This window comes from Mustela nivalis (genome assembly GCF_964662115.1).
Source record: "Mustela nivalis genome assembly, chromosome: 6".
NCBI classification, from domain to species: domain Eukaryota; kingdom Metazoa; phylum Chordata; class Mammalia; order Carnivora; family Mustelidae; genus Mustela; species Mustela nivalis.
In genome coordinates, this window is record NC_139025.1 from 108518209 (window position 1) to 108537150 (window position 18942).

The following is an 18942-nucleotide window of genomic DNA, read 5'->3' on the forward strand; positions in this document are numbered from 1 at the left end:
GGCAGAGAATCTATCTGAGGACAAAGAACCAGCCCTGTAGGTCCCATTCATGGAGAAGTAACCCCTTTCTGTAAACTGGGGACCCCGGTACCTGTTGTCAGCCTGCTATCAATCAAGAGAGATCAAGTATAAACTCTGATGGCAGGAGGACCCGTTTGAGTTTAGGAACAAGGAATAAACAGGGTGTGTTTTGTTTCTCCTCAGTTACAAACACACTCCCCATGTTGCCTTTTTCTGCAAATGGGCAGGTCGGGTTTCTCAGAACACCAGCATCTGCAGGCATGTTAATTCTCCCAGTGTTTACCACGGATCCGCGCCCGCCCTTCTAATTTCAGAAACTGGTTCTGGGCATGAAATGCCACAACGTTCCTCTTCCTCAAGCAGCCTCCAGCCATTCACCTTGGCTGTTTCTGGGTGCACCCGGAGCCGGGCTCTGGAGAAAACAAGGGAGTCAAAATAATGGTAGAGTCAAGATTCCTGTCGGGTGACAGCATTTATTGAAAGGCAATCTCGCTTCATCCAGTTCACGTACATGGAGGTAGCTGCCCACAACCATCTCTTCCCCATGACAACCCAAAGCAGTCAAACATCCCCAAAGCCCAAGTGCAAAAGAGTAAGCTTCTTGCCTTTGTCAAAGAATGCTCCGAATCAGGGGAAAAAAAAAAAAATTAAAAAGATATACGATGATTGTCTCCTCGGCATTGCATTTGGCCACATATTGGTTTATTAAATAAAATATTTTCTCTTCTTTTTAAGCTAGCTAAAGAAAATATGGAGTAGGGTTAGTTCTTAAAGCAATAAACGGGAGAGGGAGGAAGGAGTATATAATAAAATCAAAGAATAAGAGCATGTCAGAGTTGGAAAGGACCTTGCACCACAGTTCTCATTTATCCTAGACGATCTTGGGCACTGAGAGCACGGGCCCCATCAAGGTCACCCCTGTCAAGGTCATCGGGGCAAGGAGTGTGAGGACTTGAAAATATCCCAAGGCCCAGCTGGCTGCTCTTCCCACCCCGCTACACTGCACACCTCACCGCCAGCACTATGCCCATGTAGAGTGTCACCCAGGTTAACATTTACAACGGCCCATCTTTGACATGAGGATGCAAGACTTTTTCACAGGGATCTCTGTTCTCTTTCCAGACATACCTTTGCTTCTTGCAGCCAACCTCCCGGTGACCATGAAAACTGGCCAGAAATAGTGACTTTCTCACAAACCCGAGCTAGACACTTGCCCCCTAAAGTTCTTTCACCTCTGACCTTCTCTGCTCCCACCTGTAGTTACGAGTGGCCTGAGGCATTTTTAGGCAGACCTCTTAGCAAACAGCTCATAACAGTGGAAGTAGCAGGGAAATCAGGAATATATTGAGTTTTGGAGAACTCCCTGGGAATTCCAGTGAGTCAGGCCTGTTGTGTCTCCAAGAGGACAGAGGGGCTCCAGGGCTGGGTATGGAGGGGCTCGGCCTCTGTGCCCCTTTGTATGACTATGGTCCTGCACTCCAGGAGGGGATCTGGGTCTGTTGTATCACGGCTGTGTTCCCGGTGCCAAGGACTGTGACTGACACATGGTGGATGCCCAATAATTACTGGCTCTATGAATGAATGGTGAAAGGGACAAATCTCTCCACGCCTCAAATGAGTAAGCAGAGGCAAGGTTCACTCCGAGCCAGCAGAGGAGGAGGAGGGCTTGGCTGTCCAGGCTCCAGGAGCCCCGCCTGTTGGGGAAGGGGGTGGTGACACCAGCCCTTAAAGCAGGCGATCACTCTGATCACTCTGAATCCTATTCAGTGGGCTCTGTGACCTGGGGTAGGTAGGGCTCCCTGCTCCTCTGGTAACTGCATGGAGTTCTCTGGTCCATGGGCTTGCCATCTCTTAGGACACCTGGGGACACTGCTGACCCAACTGAACACAATCCTCTCTGCCCCTGTATACATGTACGTCCTATGTGGTTCTCTCTCGGGCCATGGCCCTACTGAACTGTCCACTCTACCCAGGCCCTGACCTGTGGGGGCCTGCCTGTGCCTGGACTTGGTCTCTGGGCATCCCTGGGACCGGTCACAGTGGGCACTGACACCAGGAAGGCCAGGCAAGACTACAAGTTTCCAATTCCTCCCTCCCTGTGATGCTGCCCCAGCAATGTGGCCTCGCCCCAGAACTCACCGAATCCCGGTTACTTGGTGCCTGGTGCTGGCCCACGTCCCTCTGTCCCAGGAAGTCAGGGGGAGCCTTCCAGTCTGCACAGACACACCTCCTGTCCAGCTTTATCCCCCTCGCTTTCCTGACATAAACTCAAGATCCAGCTCAGTCCGCCCCTTGCCTACACATCCCCCAGCTTTCACAAACTTCCCTCTCTCCCTTCTTCCCCACAGCCGCACACGCCTGCTTATCTCCTCTCCTCCCTCTCCCATGACCTTCCTGGAGGCCACCCGCCTCTTCCTCACACCTTCCCACTCCCCACCCAGCAGCCACCGGAGGCCTGACGTGGGTGGAGAGGAAAGGACCAATAAGAAATGACCGAAGGACCCCAACCCTCTGGAAACCACATCATCTGTCAAAAACCTGACTTACCAGTCTCTGTGGCAAAGAAATTGCAAAGAAATTGCAGTTGGTGACTGGGAATTGGTCTCAGCATGGTTCAGAAATTGTAACGTCATTCTAGATAAAATTAGTAAGCAGGCCACAGAGACCAGTGACTTCTGACTTTCTCTCCTTCTGTAAGTTGTTCACCAACACCACTTGAATTTCTCTTCTCTGGATGAATTGTCCCTTATCACTATGACAATCCCTTTTCTCCAACTCTGATGTCAAAAGTAGTCTTGGTGTTCTACCCTCTCTCATCTCTGCGTCTTAATACTTAAAATCTAGTAGCTCCATGTTTTAAAAAATAGTAAGACAGATGTGTGGAGTTTACAAACAAGCCGCCCCATGAAGCTTCTGGAACATTCCACAGTGGAAACAGCAGCAGCCCAAGAGAATCTGTATTCAAATATGTACAGTCTATACATCATCTCCTCCCCCGTACAATGGCTATTTGATAACAATTAGCATTTGGGGCCCTTTCCCTCAGCCGGGGAGGGAGGAGGGGGCAGGAGCACCACTACAAACGGTAAGGCAGACAGCTATGCAGAACCTGAGCTCCCTCCCGCCGAATTAGAGCCTCCAAACCCCACAGTGAGTGGTGGCTCCTATGCCTTGTGCATCAGCATTTAAACTGCTAGCTGTCCGGCCGAGGAGAGGTGTGCCACCACTCAGAGACCCCAGGAGGGATGCAAAGTGGAGGAGTCAGCCTGTTCTGTGAGGAGGAGGCGCGGGGGTCTCCGGGGTCCGCCCTGCGGAGACGCTGCCTCTCCTGCTCCCTGCTGCGGGCGGCTGGCTGCTGGGCCCCGCAAGGCATGACTGGCGGCCGCCGCAGCCCCGGGAAGGGCCTCAGATCTGGCTGATGGCAGTGCTGTCCTTGGGGAAGGTGTAGCTCAGCGGCACCTCATGGAGGCTCCCCCCGTCCGTACTGAGGTCATCATCGTCCGTGTCGTCCAGCACCTTGCTCGGCAGCTTCTTAAGTCTGCTGAAACAACAGGAGGCGCATGTCTCGGCCCTGGGCTGCAGCTTATCTCTGGTCAGGGGAGGAAGGAAGGGTCTGGGGCTCCTGTCCCTCCCCCTGCCCCCCCGGCTGGGATGGCACAGAAGCACGGGAACCAGTCTGCTCCCAAGCGTTCCTCCAGCGACAGGGAGCAAACAGCCCACGGGCGGCTGGTGTTGCCGGGGAGGGCTGGACAGGGTTGGGACAAGTTCAGCAGTCCTGGTTTTTCCTTTCACCTCAAGCTACGGTATGTCTCATTGGGGTGCTGTTACTGATCCTGTCTTAATTAAAAACGTTGATAGCTGGTTTACCGTGGGTTGTTTGCATTCACGTTTTACAGTAGTGCATTAATTATCTACCTTGATTACTGTAATTTTGGGTGCCCCCTTAAATGGTGCACCCTAATGCCAGTCCTGGGGCCACGGTCTTGATGGACAGGCCCCGTTTTTGGATTCTCAACGGGCTGGGGTGTTCTGCCCATTTCCAAGAGAACCATAGCCAGCCTCCGAGAAAGGCTCAGCTCTTTGCAGGAGCGTGAACTGAAACTCACCCAGTACCCCAGTGACCCTGGGGTGGGTAAAGGGACCTCCACCTCACACCCCTTCCGATCACGGCAGGGGAGTATCAGAGGCAGTTCTGTCTTTGCTGCGACCATCTAGCCCTCACAAGGATAGGAAGCCAAGCTGTATCTTGTTTCTCCCTAAAAGCAGGACTCCTAAGGGCTGGTCTAGGGGACCAGGGTGCTGGGGGCTAGGCCTCCTGCTCTGAGCCCCAGTTTCCCCTTATGGATAAGCGGGATGAAACCTGCCTGGCTGACAGCAGGGGACTGGGATGGGGATGACACAGGCGAGGGGGCCGCAGCCGGCGTCCCACGGCAGCCGTGAGCACGCCGGGACAGCACCACACTCGCCTCGGTGTCGGGGGACCGCAGGGCCGCCGCTCTCGCCCACCTCAGGTCCTTCTTCATGGCGTGGAGCTGCCCCTGCAGCTGCTCGTTCACGTCCATCTGCTCCTCCAGCTCCCTCTGCAGCTTCTTCTTAGAACTTTCCAGCCTGTCGATCTCCTCCTCCGCCTCCTCCACTTGTCGCTTCATGGCTTTCAGGCGCAGGCTCAGCTGCACGGGGAGAGCCGGCAGGCTGAGTGCGGCGGGGGCAGGGAGAGCCCGGCACAGAGGGGCCGCAGTCCAGCCGCGTCTCCCCAGGCGACCGCGGGACAGCAAGAGAGCAACCGCCTTGGCTCCGGGGCTCAGTTTGCTGAACCCCCAGCCTGCTAAAGTAGGCTGGAAAGGCCCCCTTGTTCCACGACGTGCCTGGGGAGAGGGGAGGACAGGACCGGCCTCCACAGCTCTACCGCCCGCCTGCCTGGGGCAGGAAGTCTCATCTGACCCTGAGGTGCCTCACCTGGTCCTTCTGGTCGGTCAGCGACAAGTGCTCATCATCCACCTGCAACACCAGCTCCTTCACCTTCCGCTCTAGCCGGCGGTTGCTGAGCTGGAGACTGGCCCGGTCCCTGGAAGGGCAGGGGGAACACAACCGAGGACCCTCTCATCCAGCCCCCCAGGAGGCTCCGGCCAGACTGAAGGAAAGGAAGCTCCAGCCAGGTGGCCTGGTCAACTCATGGCTTAGGGCTGAAGACACATGATAGTCAGTCTGGGAGGAAAGGGCTGCTCCCTGGACTGGTGAGGGAATGCAGGCTCCACAAAGGGGAACGCCTGACCTGAGGCTGCAGATCCAGCGACAGGCAGAGCTGGGATGGGGACTGCCCTGAGCTCTTCCAGTCCCAAGCTTTACTTTGTAAAGTGGGGGGTCCCCAACTGCTGGAGCATGAGCAATGTGGGTCTGCTCCAGGCTGCTCCAGCCCAGCCCCAAGTCCTATTAAAAACATAACGTGCAATGCTCTGTGCACACACACCTCACCCCTTCCAGGAAGCTGAGGGGCCAGGAGTAAGAACGGAGGCCAGCCAGGCTCAAGCCGGTGCCAGCCCTCAGGCTATGATCTTGGAGCTAGGTTGCAGAGAATCTGCTGGAAAGGAGGGCAGCCCTCTGATCCCAAATGCCTTCCACCCAATATGGGGGTCCTGCCCATTTCTGAGCCAGCACTGGGCCTCTGCCCCTGCTCTGGCCCTAGGGGCAAAGTCGACCCCTGCCTCTACTCCAGCTCCAACTCAGTAGCCGATGAGGCAGCCTGGTGTGCTGATGGGTGGAGAGAAACAGCCAGCACAGAGTGGAAGCTGGGGGCTCAGGCATGGGAGGCCTGCGCTGTAGTCAGCTGGCCAATACTCAGCCACCTACCTTCCCAGTGCTTACTGGGTTGGGTCTTGCTTGTCTCGTCTATTGTCTTACTCTACCTTCCTCAGAGGAAGGCTTGTGAGGACAGGAAGAGACACAAATGGGAACGCACTGTGCAGTGAGACCACCACTGCCCACTAGGCCTCTGCACCTCGGCCGGCCTGTCTCACCTCTCCTCGGTCTCCAGACGGTCCTCCAGCTCCGCGATCCTGGCCTCCATCTGCACCACCAGCCCCTCTTTGTTGGACCGGTAGGAACCTTCCAGGTGGAGAATCCGGCTCTTTAAGTCCTTGTTCTGGAATCAGACAGGGGTGCTGTGAGGGCTCATGCGTCTCCCACACTCTCCATACAGGGTAGTGCGGGCTGGGGCGCGCCCACAGTCAGCCACTGCAAGGACCGCGGCCCCCACCCAGGAAGCCTGGCCCTGGGGCACCCCAGGGAAGCCAGGCACGTCTCCAGGGAAAGGCCTTGCGTCGGCTCCTGGCAGGCTAAAAGAGATTCTACCACATTCCCTTGTGAGCCCAAGTGAAATCTTTGGCTGCCGTAGGGCTCCTGGATGTCAGGCCAACAGGCGTGGCCTTGTTTTTGTATAAACGTATGTGGGAGGTGGGGATGGCAGGAGAAACCAGCTCCTGCGCCAATATCATATATGATCTTGGTAAAGAATTTATATGAATAGCATGTAAAAGAAACGATTCCAGGAAGCTCTTTTGGCAACTCGTGGCTCTTTTTCACTCCCTTTATGTCAAATCTGGGTTCTTAGGATCTAGGAGACGCCACCTGCAAGTCCTCCCCCACTAGCTGCTCAGTCTCCAAGCGGATTTAATATTACTGGGAATACCTCTCTGGAAAAGGTCTTCAGAACACCTCCACCTCTCAGGTGAGTTAGGCCCCAGAGTTCTTGGGGTGCCATGCAAAGGAGACCCCACCGAGGGAGGGGGGTCTAATCCAAGACCAGCCTTACCTGCCTCTCCAGGGAAATCTTGTCACACTCCAAGTCCTGCTTGATGGCTCTCTCCTGCAGGAGCTCGGCCCTCATCTGCTCCACCTGCCCCAAGGAGAACACAGCCCCGCAGTTAGAGGGGCTGTCTCTGCTGTCTCTGTATCCAGGGGACTGAATTCCAACCACCAAGCTAGCTTCTCTTCATCATGCCATCTCCTCTTGGGGCAGGAGCTGTTGCTTAGAAACTCTTGGTTTCATGATGATTGCAAAGACAAGACACAAACAACGGTAATGGTCGTAACAAACCCTGCTGTTAGGGGCTGAATGGTGTGCCCCCCTCCAAAGAAACGTATACTGAAGTCTACCTCCTAGTCCCTAAGATATGACCTTATTTGGAAATAGGTCCCTTATTTGGAAAACCGAGCTCAAGTGAGGTCATTAGGGTAGGCCTTAATCCAGTATGACCAGAGACCTTATAAAAAGGGGAAATTTGGACTGAGGGACAGACATGCACCCAGCAAAGTTAGCCCCTTGAAGAGGGACACAGAGAGAATGCCACGTGAGGACGGAGGACCAGAGGGAGCCATCTATCGTCAGGGACTGCCGAAGAGCCAGAAAGCTTCCAGAAGCACGGAAGAAGCATGAGAGAATTCTCCTACAGGTCCAAGGGGAGCACGGCTCTGCTGACACTTGGATTTCAGACTCTGGGGCTCTAGAGCGGTGAGACAGTACATTTCTGTTCTAGGCCACCCCATTCGTAGCACTGTGCAAAGACAGCTCCAGAAAAGTGGGTTCACCGGCCTCGCACTCCACAAGTACCATCATTGTCCCCACAGTCCCCACAGCAACACCGGGAAGTAGGTAATCCTCCCTCTGCAGATGGCACTGGGGCTCAGAGAAGCTCATCAGCTTGCACAGTGCCCAACCACCCCGGCCAGCTCGCCCGGCTCGGATGATGTTCTCAGGGCATAGGATGTCCGGTGCTAAAATTGAGCGTCCAGACATCATTCGTCCGGGGATGAGTCAGCAATCCGACTTGCCCAAGATGTACGCAGCTAGGAAGAGGGGGAGCTAGCACTCCTCTGAGCTCCTGACTGCTGCAAGACACGTTCAAACTTCAGGAAATTCTTCTACCCTTAGCATATCTCAGATGCTGCTAGACTGCTCCCTTTGTGGGCTGGAAACAATAGTCCATAGGAACACCGGGCAGCTGCAGGTGACCTGGCAAGGGCTGAGCGTTACAAAGGATTTCATCTATGTTAACAGGACATGGGCCTAGGGGAGCAGTCCCCAGAGAGAAATCCCGCGCCCTGCCTCTGTTTCCCAATCCCCAGGGCTTTCTGGGCAGCAGTGACTGGAGCCCCAGACCCTGTTCCCAGGACTGTCCAGCAGAGGGCAGCCTGAAGAACCCGGGAGAACTGAATGGGGTGAAGCAGCAAAATAAAACCACCCCTTCCTTCATAAGATGGGGGTTCAACCTGGGTAAGAGGTGCACCCATGACAGTCTTTGGATGCCTACAGTGCACCTGTGATGGTCTCACTAGCCTGGCCTCCACTTGCATTTTCACCACCTTTACAAGCCCTTGAGTAAAGGAAAAGCCCAGTCCTCCCCTGCCTTCTGCCTGGGCAGGAGCTGGGAGGCGGGGGTGGTGGTGGCTAATAAGAGAATAAGAGGGAACACAGCCATGCTGGGCCATGCTTGCATCTGCTCCCATCTCCCACTATCCCTGCCACGGTGCATGCACGGAATGAAAGGCAGCATGGTGTGCGTGGCCCAGAGTGGGTTACAGGGAGGGCTGAGGAACAAAGCTGGTGATGGGTGGGGTCTGGACCTAGAGGAGGCTGGGCCTCTGCCCACAAGTAATGGAGTCCCCGTGTGGCCAACATAAAAAAAAACCTGAGCATTTTTGCATTTCTGACTGTCAGGCTTCTAAGTCAGGGGGATTCAGAATTCTATAGCAGGGACACTGATGCCAGGGGCAGTGATACACGTGACCAGAGAAAGCAGGACTAGAACCCACACCAAGCCTACTCACAGCCCACTACTTTGCCTGCCCTGCTCTCTGGACCAGCTTGGTGAAAAGGCTTCAAACAGATCAAGGGTTTAAATAAAGCGGTCACAAAAAAACCAAGACCTGGGAAGAAGGCAATCTCCTTAGGGCACCCCTATACGTAAGCAACAGGGTAAAAATGCCAGCAATGCTAAGGGTCAACCAGCAGAGCACAGAGAATTCCATCCAAGGCCCAGCTCCCACCCTGTCTGGCCCCAGAGCCCCTGAGAAGCAGCTATTACAAAGGTGCTGGAATATTCCAATAACTGCCACATGAGCACAAAGTCCACAGCTAACGAATGCAGGCTCACAACCCCACTCCGCGTCCGGCCTCCAAACCGGCTGACACACCCCACAGGAGCATGGAGGACGTCAGTGGTCCTGGGCCACGGGACTGCCATGTGCCTCCTGTGGGGGGAAAGGGCTCGGTTCACGCCCCAAGGGCGGAGGCCAGGCCTTCACCGGGAACATGGTTAAACTGTCACTGTAATGGGAAGTCATTACCCAGCCGAGCAGCAGAGGCCCGGCTTCTCCTCTGGCTCTGAGTTCACCTGTGTGTGACCTCAGCCACCTCACGTCCAGTAAGCAGATTCATTTCTAACACAAGGCACCTGAATGAATCAGCCTGTAAAGGCCCTTTGAGGTGGCCGGCCACACCGTGAAAGCACATTCTGGTGGGTGCTCTGTGGTTCTCCCCTTGCAGAAGCCAGAGGCCCCTGCCCCCATCCCCCTGCTGGAGTAGCCACCCCATCTCTCCAGACACCGAGGAGTGTCCCGGGAAAGGATGTGCATGTTGGTGCGTGTTGGGGCAGAACTGGTCTTGGAATGACGGGATGGGTGACAGGATGGGTTCATTCCTTTGCTCCAATGATGTTATCAGTCCTAGGACACTGACGAAGACCAACACAGGACCTGCCCTCACTGTAGCCTCATGGGGGACAAAAGAATAAGACCCATATATGTGGGGGCGTGGCAGTGGTCACAGCACAGGCGTAGAGGGCCAGGGAAAGGACCCCTCAGTTGTGACCCACCTGAGAGGCCAGGCTAGAGAAAGGGGCCAGAGAGGGAACACAGCTTCCCAGACCACGGCTACTGGTGAGTCAGAGCGATGGTAAGCAAGAGGACGGGATGCTGGAAGAACCAAAAGGACTGGACTAGACATGGAGGGGCAAGGGATACGCAGGTTAAGAGCGAGGGGACAGGGAGCAGTCCCACGGGGGCTGTTATTACATGGTGACCAGAGCGAGCTTGAGCATTTTTACAGTGCTGTTCACTTAGTCCTCACCCCCCCACCCCCCTGGTGGAGGCAGGTCCTGTACCAGCCCCTTCTACCCCTAGAGTCCAGGAGAGGCTGCAGACAGGTGAGGACACGAGGCGGTACCAGCTGAAGCCACGGGCCTGATGAGCTCCCCAAGGAGAACTGTATGAAGAATGAGGAAACCCCAGAGCTGTGCCCTGGGGAGCAACCCCTCCCCTCACCCATCTCCCATTAGGAGAGATTGGGATGAAACCAGGACACTGCCCTGTCCCACAAACCAAGATGGGTGAGGACTGAGGAAGGTCAGGCAGAAGGAAGCCTGGGGGAAAGCTCCTGAGCCAGACAAGAAGTCAGCTCGGGAGGGCTCGGCAAAGAGGAGAACCCGAGTACAGAACCCGGGACGGTGCTGGGTGTGAACAGATAGGTAAGCACCTCTCCTCGAACTCCAGTGGTGAGGAGGTGACAGCCACTGGAGGGCTGGGGACAAGAGCGCCCCTAAGAGGACTGCAATAGTGGGGCCCGGCACCTATTAACTGGCAAGGGCGAGAATCAGGGAGAAGGGGCAAGTTACAGACACTGGGCAGTAACAAGAATGGAGCGGACCAAGGAGACTGTGTATGGGGAGGATCAGGACACAGGCCCAGTGCTGGGGGCAGCATGGTGGGGGGTGGGCAGGGGACAGAACTTTCTCTGAGCCTCTGAGAGAGAGAGCACAGCGTAGGACTTCACGGGGGCAGCTCCCGTAGCTCAGACGCATGGGAGGGAGGGAGAGAAGGAAGAGAAGGAAAGGGACATCATTTTCCCAGAAGTGGGGAATAAGGAAGAACTATGGGCTTGTGGAGAGAGAAGGAAATTTAGAAATTTAGTCGCTGTGAGGCATTAGGCTGAAAAATACCAAAAGACATAGAAGGGCGGCAGAGCGGAGACGAGGGTGTGGTTGTAGCTGTCTGTCCACGGCATCTGCTTTTAGGCGGTCGGGTCCTGGTTTCTGCAGCTGTGCTCCAGGCCCGAGGACCAAGAAGGGAAACATCAAGAATCAAAGCCCCTGGTGACATGCCCGGGGTGACGCCAGCGTCCTACGCATGTCTGGGCCCGTCAGTCCTCCTGCCGCTCTCCGAGGCAGATGTTATCACCCCTTTCCCAGGTGGGAGGTTCAGGAATGTTGGAAGCAGCTCTGGGATTCTAACCCAGGCTTTCTGGCCGGAAATCATTCACTCCTTTTCTGTCTCCCAGCAAACATGGAAGACCCAGGTCTCTCAGTGAAGGAGAGACCATTCTGGCAGGGACTTCCACAGTGGAGCGAGGCAGACAAGCTCCAGGGAGGGACTCAAGGACCACCAAAGGGCCACGCGGCACTGGGCCCAGACTGGGAGGGGTTCAGGGAAATCCCTGTGACTCAAAGCAGCAGCCGAAGTCTCCCTCCCTCGGTGCCACGGAGTGGAAAATCTGGGTCCTGCCACGAAATAGGCCTCCCAGTGCAGAGGAAGACTCAGGGGGCAGCATCCCAGAGGTCTCCTCAGGTTCAAGACCTCCCTGGAGGAACACCTGGGTGGCTCAGGGGGTTAAGCATCTGCCTTTGGCTCAGGTCATGATGTTGGGATCGAGTCCTGCATCGGGATCCTTGCTCAGTAGGGAGCCTGCTTCTCCCTCTGCCTGGCTCTCCCTCTGCTTGTGCGCTCTCTCTCTCTAGCAAATAAATGAAATCTTAAAAAAACAACAACAACAAAAAAAACCTCCCTGGAGAGTCTTAGGCAAATAATGGTGCCTCCCAAGACACCCCCAAAACAAAATAAAACAAAAGTCATTATTAATACTGCCCTATATCCCCTCAAAAGATGGCTATTAAGATGGACGTACAAAATAAATCAGAGTGAACTACAGGAAGGAACAAGTGCGCGACCATAAAACTTCACAGTTGCTGGGACTAGGCCGTCCATTTTTCCTGACTCTTTTGCAAACCAGGCATTTTAGCAAGCAGGAGAGGCTTCTTTCACTTCTTCAATAAGGACAGTCTGACAGAAAACTCTCAAATAAATCCACTACATGGAGCCTTATACAAGGAATACCGTCTGGAGTGACGGACAATATTCCCAAGGCTGGGTTTCACCGTAAACCAGAAATGTTTTAGCTCTGCTCTATACAGCGATCCCTAGGACCGGCCCGATGACTTGAGAAAATTCCGAACCAGATCCTCCTTACCCTGAGCCCACAGTGGCGAGAAGGGATGAGAAGGGAAGAGAAGAGAAGACACGAGAAGAGGGGAGGGGAGGGGAGAGGGGAGAGAGAAGAGCCTCCGGCTTGGCCAGCTTCCTCCTAGCGACCAGAGAAGTAAATCCGAGGCTGGGAAAACATTTCTTTATATAAGCTTATGCTTTCCACGCTGTTTACCCTTCAATGATACTAAATAGACCGAACAAAAACTTTCCAGTCAAATTAAAAACAGAACAGGAGCTGAAGGCAACAGTTTATCACAGCTGGACTGAAGGAATGCTAAACCGCGAGCATTTTGATCGGAAATAACAGTATCAGATTCCGGCGGGCTTTATGTCAGGCAGCCACGACCTGAGCCAGCTCTCAGGATGAGAAGCAGCTGCCTTCCAGGTTAATGAGAAACCAGAGATATTTATGATCGCTAATAACAACATCTCACCCCATCACCTGTGTTTACCATTGGGCTGTACGTAGGGGGTCTGGGACCCTATACTCCTGGCTGGTGTTAAAAACACCAGGAAGACCCTCCCTCTAAAGAGAGGAAAATCATTATTAACGAACTATACACAAGCAGTTTTAGGCTGCCCGTACAATCAGAGCCAGTTCTGAGACCAGGATTATTTCAATTCAAAGGAAAGCAGCCCCATTTTGATCTTCTAATCACTGGCTGCTCAAAGAGCCTGACTTCCCGGTACCCTATGCCACGGGAAGCCTGACCCTGGTGCAGAACAAGGAGCAGGAGTGAGCTGACCATCAGAGCGCGGTTCCAAAAATGAATGAGAGGGCCGCAACTTGAGCCACTGGGATTCCCTCTGTTGTTGCCAAGGCCACAGGGAAGCCTTACTCAGCCCCTGGGAAGACTGTAAAGCCGCCCAGAGCTCTGGAGTTGGTATTTTTCCTCCTGTCTGCCAGCTGCCTACATTAGAAGAACCCTCTTTCCACTGGACTGGGTCATCTCAGCTTCCACGGCCAGGGAAGCACCTCTCCATGGAGGCCCAGTTCTACTGTTAACTGTCTGTACTCAGCCACCAGCAACAGCACGGCAGTGCCCAGTAACTAGAACAGCAGCCTGTAGGACACATTTCGAAAACACCAATGCTGGGCCTCTCATTCACTGTGTAAATCCTGGACTCACTGAACAGTCAAGAGAAGATCATTAATCTTCATCCATATTAAGAGACACCGTGGCCTTATTTTTAACTTGGGAATAGAGACCCCAAATGCATTTGGAGAGGTCTTTACTAGTCTTAAGTCTGATGCTGGAATGGTGGGAACAGGTGGGAGGGAGTAGGCTCTGGAGTCAAATCCTGGCTCGACCTCCAAGCTTCACAAGCCTAGGTGGTCACTTACTCACAGCCGAAAACAAAGACACAAAAGCATGCGCGGCAGGGGACATGGGGCCTGGCACTTAGCAAATCCTCAGTAAAGACAGCAATTGTAAATGGAGACACGGTTTTGGTGGAAGGAGAGAAAAAAAGGATTTTTTTTTTTTTATTTAAACAGACCAAAGCCGGTAAAATACCCAGTATTTAAATCCATTTTCCTTCAACTTACAAGTCAGAAACCTCCTGAATAAGGTTTGAAACCACATTTGGGTGAGAAAACAAATACGCTTCACCTCTGTTTTACAGAGTAAGACACGATTTTATCAAGTCTAAATCCGTGCCTTCTCCCTGTTAGCAGATTTAGAAACAAAATTCAAACATTTAAAAAGTTTGGGGGAAAAAATTCCCATTAGGATTTCCTAAATCCATCAGTCTAAAAAATTACATCCTGAGCATGTATGGAAAAGAACAGCTGGAACTCACAAATAAATGTGCCCGGCATTTACTGAGTGTCAAATGTATGCACAAGAAGGGGAAAAAACAGACAACGGATAAGATGTTTGATCTCATAACTGCCTTTTCTATTCTCTGTCCCAGGGAACAATTCAGTTGAGCTTCCTCTCGGTCTCCCTTTCTGCTGTTCTTACTCACAAACCCACCACATTAATCTAATGGATGCTTTTGTGTATGCGTCACTGTCTGCTCCACAGTCTTCGATGGCTCCCCACTGTTTTCAGGATAGGGTCCATTCAATACCCTCTACCTGCCTCTCCAAACTGACCCCCTGTTATTATTCCCTTATGGAAACCAGGAACCCGATCAAGTTACAGTAGTCCATTCATTGTCCCCCAAACACTGTAAATACCCTACTTCCCAAGCCTAATTCGCACTACCCATTCTGTCTAGGATTCCAGTCCTACTCCTTGGTTTGTCTAAATCTTGCCCTTTCTTCAAAACTAGCTCCAGGGGGCGCCTGGGTGGCTCAGTGGGTTAAAGCCTTTGCCCTGGGCTTGGGTCATGGTCTCAGGGTCCTAGGATCGAGCCCCGCATCAGGCTCTCTGCTCAGCAGGGAGCGGTGCTCCCCCACCCCCGCCCCCTGCCTGGCTCTCTGCCTGCCAAATAAATAAATAAAATCTTTAAAAACAAACAAACAAAACTAAACTAAATCCAGGTTCACCTTCCTCTAAGAACTCCCACCATCATCCCTTGCTATGATGGACTTTCCTTTGTGAGCTGCCTGAATCCTGCACTTGGCACTTCGTATCTGTTGCTTTTTGTTATTAATTATCCATTTGAAGGGGCATCCTCCATCTCTCCAAACACAGCACTCACGGACAGGGGCCAACCTGATCATTTCTGCAGCCTCCCCACCATGCTATTTGTGTACACGGTAGGTCTTCCGAGCACCAGTAGAGAGAAGCCTGTTTGGGGAGCCAGGAGATTTGCGACCAGCTCTGCAACTGACCACCTGTACGAGCCAGCGGGATCACGGGGGGCCCTGGGCCTGCGCACTGCATGAGAAGTCTGGGGAGAGGAACTTGGAGGTGGTGCCAGATCTAAGAGTCTGTGAAAGGGGTTGGCTCATATTGTGAAAACTATTTTCCCCCCAGATTTTCTACCTAAGCCCTGCCACTAAGATGAGGAAAAAAAAAAAAAAGAGAGAGAGAGAGAGATGTTTGGGGAAAGTAAAATTCAGAAGGGGAGCTTATAAGAAAGCAGAGTTTAGGTAAGACCTATAACCTTTTCCCTTTTCAACTGAAAGTGCAAGATCCAAAAAGGCTAACTCCCCATTCATTCCCTCCACAGTGCCTGGAAGCAGTCTGCTGAGCCTTCCAGGCTGACGCTGTAAATCAGGTTGGAGATACCAGCTGGGAACAATTTCCTGTTCTTCAGGGAATGTCCCTATTAAGGAAGCATCACAGGTTGGTACTTGGCAGGGACAAGAGACAGGGGTCTTAAGTTTGGAAGTTTCCCCTTTCTCTGATTCTGGCAGGAAGGCCGTAGGCCCGGGGACCTACAAATTGATCTAAGTGGATCCAAGATAGGGCCCCGACTGTTGGTACCCAGGGCCCTTCCTTGGAACCTTTACTTTGTGAGGCAAACAAGAAGTCTCAGACTGACCTCAGAGTTCGGTAAGAATTAAACGCCATCCTGCGAGGCAGGCATTTGTTCAGCTAACTCCCTCCGCTACCCTTCCTCACAAATCCAGAGGCAGCCGAGGCCAGAAGCGACGCCTTACCTTGGGGTAACGTAACTGTTTCAGCAATTCCTACAACAAGGTGACCACAGTGCTCCCTTCCTCCACTACAACAGGCACCAAGCTTTACCCCCTGCCCCCCACCTCAGGGAGGGCAGGGACAAGAAAGGAAATAGAAGGAGAAAACAGAACCAACAGGGCGAACAGGCTAGAGGCTGTGGAACCCTCCCTTTGGGCGTGCACCTCAGACGCGGGGTAAGGCTGGGGACTTCAAGGGACTCAGACCCTCGGTTAGACGCAGCCTCGTCAGAGGAGCTCAGCGTTGGAATCGGGAGAAGAGACGCACTTTCACAGACGTTAGAGATGGTGCTCAGAGACGCTGGGACCGCCCTGGGACCCTATGGGGCTGGCGCAGGAGTCAGACCCGGGACTCATGAGCCCATGCTCTTTCCCGGAGACCAAGCTCATTCCCTTAACCTCCTCCCTGGCCTTCCTTCAAGTTCTGGGCTCAAAGAATCTTCAAAGGACCCTGGCCACATCGCGGAGAGCAGTTCTCTGCCTCACGAGCTCAGGTGAGAGGACGAAGAAACCGGTCTGAGCGATCAGTTTTTATCACGTTGGGCCATCAGCTGAGCTGAGCAAGGCAACCCCTTTCTGTTCCAGTGTGTCTGTGTTTTGTTTTTGGTGTCATACAGGAGCCTTGGAAAGTCTGTTTTGCCTGCCTGGTTATTGATAGGATGACAGACTTCGCCACCCTTCTTCCCTCCCTCAGCCACAGGCAGCATTAGCAAAACAAATCAAAGGCTGCTTCTGTTATCAGGAGTGCTTAGCAGATCCTGAAATGCGCCACGGTACCTACCATGGGGGCTCAGCCACGCTGGCAGAAACGTGTCATCAAGCAGCTTTTCTACCAGGGAAAGAACCTAACAGATGCAGACTTTAGTACCAACGTACAAGGGCTCAAGGGTCAAGGTTGGATGATCCATCTGGACTTGAGGTTTTCAAGACAGACTTTCCCTAAGCTTCTGCAGCTCCTGCTTGCTGGGCTGCATACCCCTCGAGGAGGACAGGACTAGCACAGCCCTGGAACGTGCAGACAGAACTTGAAGCTGCGCTCAGTGGGAAGAGAGGGCAGAGCCTTGGCCTGGAATTTCTCCACTCTCAGAAGCCAGATAGCATGACTATCTTACTTGTTTGCAAACAGTCTGTCAATAGGGTGCCTGGGTGGCTCAGTTCGTTATGGGACTGCCTTCGGCTCAGGTCGTGATCCTGGAGTACTGGGATCGAGTCCCACGTCAGGCTCCCTGCTCGGCAGGGAGTCTGCTTCTCCCGCTGACCTCTCTCCTCTCATGCTCTCTTTCTCTCATCCTGCCTCTCTCTCAAATAAATAAATAAAATCTTAAAAAAAAAAAAAATCTGTCAATAGGGAAACAATGGCTGATGGAAAAGAAGCCAGTGATTCCCCTTCAACTGTGACGAGGGGCTGCCATCTTGGAATGGCATCGTCCCCAGGCATTAGAACTTCCGGTTCTTCGTTGTCCTGAGGTGAGGGAAAGGTGGGGCATGTGGGGAAGTCCAAGAACGACCAGAGGAAAGAGCTTCTTTGGATATAGAAGATTTTGCCCAAATTCATGTGTATTTCAGATTTTTAATTTTAATTCTTCATAAAACAGATAAAATTTCCTCATTTGTACTCAACATCACCCAAGGCTTTTAGGTTTAGTTTGCTTTGTTGAATTAAGAAAGTGCCTGAGGGTGCCTGGGTGGCTAGTCGGTTAAACATCTGCCTTCGGTTCACGTCATGAACCCAGAGTCTGGGGATTGAGTCCCACATCTGGCTCCCAGCTCCACAGGGAGTCTGTTTCTCCCTCTGACCTTCTCCTCTCTCACGCTGTCTCTGTCTCTCTCTCTCAAATAAATAAATAAAATCTTCAAAAACAAAAAAAAAAGTCCCCGAAACAAAGCAAGAGGTGACGAGTCTTCTGAATGTCTATGTATGGTTTCTCTGGTACCATTTTTAGAGCTCAGCACACAACTAAGTTGTCATGGAAAACACATCCTTTCAGAAGTTTCTACAGATAGCCAGTGGTATCATGGATACGGAAAGCCGAGGTTACTGAATACAGGTTCTTTTCAAAACTGCCACTCGGTGTGCTGAATCCTGTCCCATAATGTTTCCCCATCTGATATGTCAAATCATTTGGGCAAGGCAACCAGTTAAGGGGACCACCGCTCTCCAGTGACAGGACTCCCTATCCCCAGGACAGAACTCAGCCGCTCTAAACTCTTTTTTTTTTCTTTTTAATTAAAAAATGGAAACATGGGGTGCCTGGGTGGCTCAGTGGGTTAAGCCTCTGCCTTCAGCTCAGGTCATGATCCCAGGGTCCTGAGATCGAGCCCCACATTAGGCTCTCTGCTCCACGGGGGGCCTGCTTCCTCCCTCTCTCTCTGCCTGGCTCTCTGCCTACTTGTGATCTCTCTCTCTGTCAAATAAATAAATAAAACCTTTAAAAAAATAAAATAAAAATTAAAAATGGAAACAAAATTCAAAAACCATCGGATTATATGGAGTGTCGTTTGGAAAATTAGTTCTATTAACTCCAGTGTGAGGACAGCCAGTACCGTCCCTGGCTGCCTCCCAGGGTTGCTGTACAGATCGAAGGGAAGTAGAATTCCTCACCTCTGAGAACTGCAGAAAGCATTCGCTCGGAAGAGGTGGTTGCTGTCCTGTGAAGGCTTCATAGGTGTGTGTACTGCTATTTAGCTGGTGAAGTTCTTAAAGGACAAGTCTGCATCGTATCCTCCACGTCCCATGGCACTAACACTGCACCAGCTACCCAGTTTCACACAGTTGCTTGTTGGACTGATGATTCTTAGAGCCTCTGCTCTAAAAGCACTTTGTCTACTAGGGCTAATAGATTGTTACCCATAACCATTCTGGAAACTTCCACTTTGTGTGCTTTATGTTATATATTAAACCTCCCTCTTCATGGCTTCCTACGGGGAACACTACCCAGCCTTCCGTCATTTCTGTAAGGCAAGAACTTTTCTTCCCTCCTCTAGCTGAATCCTTTGCTTTTTGCCTCTCACAT

General features: G+C 52.6%; 1 protein-coding gene across 1 annotated transcript in view; it reads right to left on the minus strand.

The window, feature by feature from the left end:
- Positions 1-474: 474 nt before the first annotated feature.
- The window catches only part of CGNL1 (cingulin like 1), a 108283-nt gene continuing 89815 nt past the window's right edge, over positions 475-18942 (minus strand). Inside the window, exons 12-16 of the mRNA XM_082734445.1 lie at positions 6830-6913; positions 6036-6160; positions 4978-5086; positions 4528-4691; positions 475-3559 (exon numbers count right to left, since the gene is read on the minus strand). Of these exons, the coding sequence (XP_082590571.1) occupies positions 3427-3559; positions 4528-4691; positions 4978-5086; positions 6036-6160; positions 6830-6913 (615 nt within the window). The 3' untranslated portion in view covers positions 475-3426. The remainder of the gene's footprint in view (positions 3560-4527; positions 4692-4977; positions 5087-6035; positions 6161-6829; positions 6914-18942) is intronic.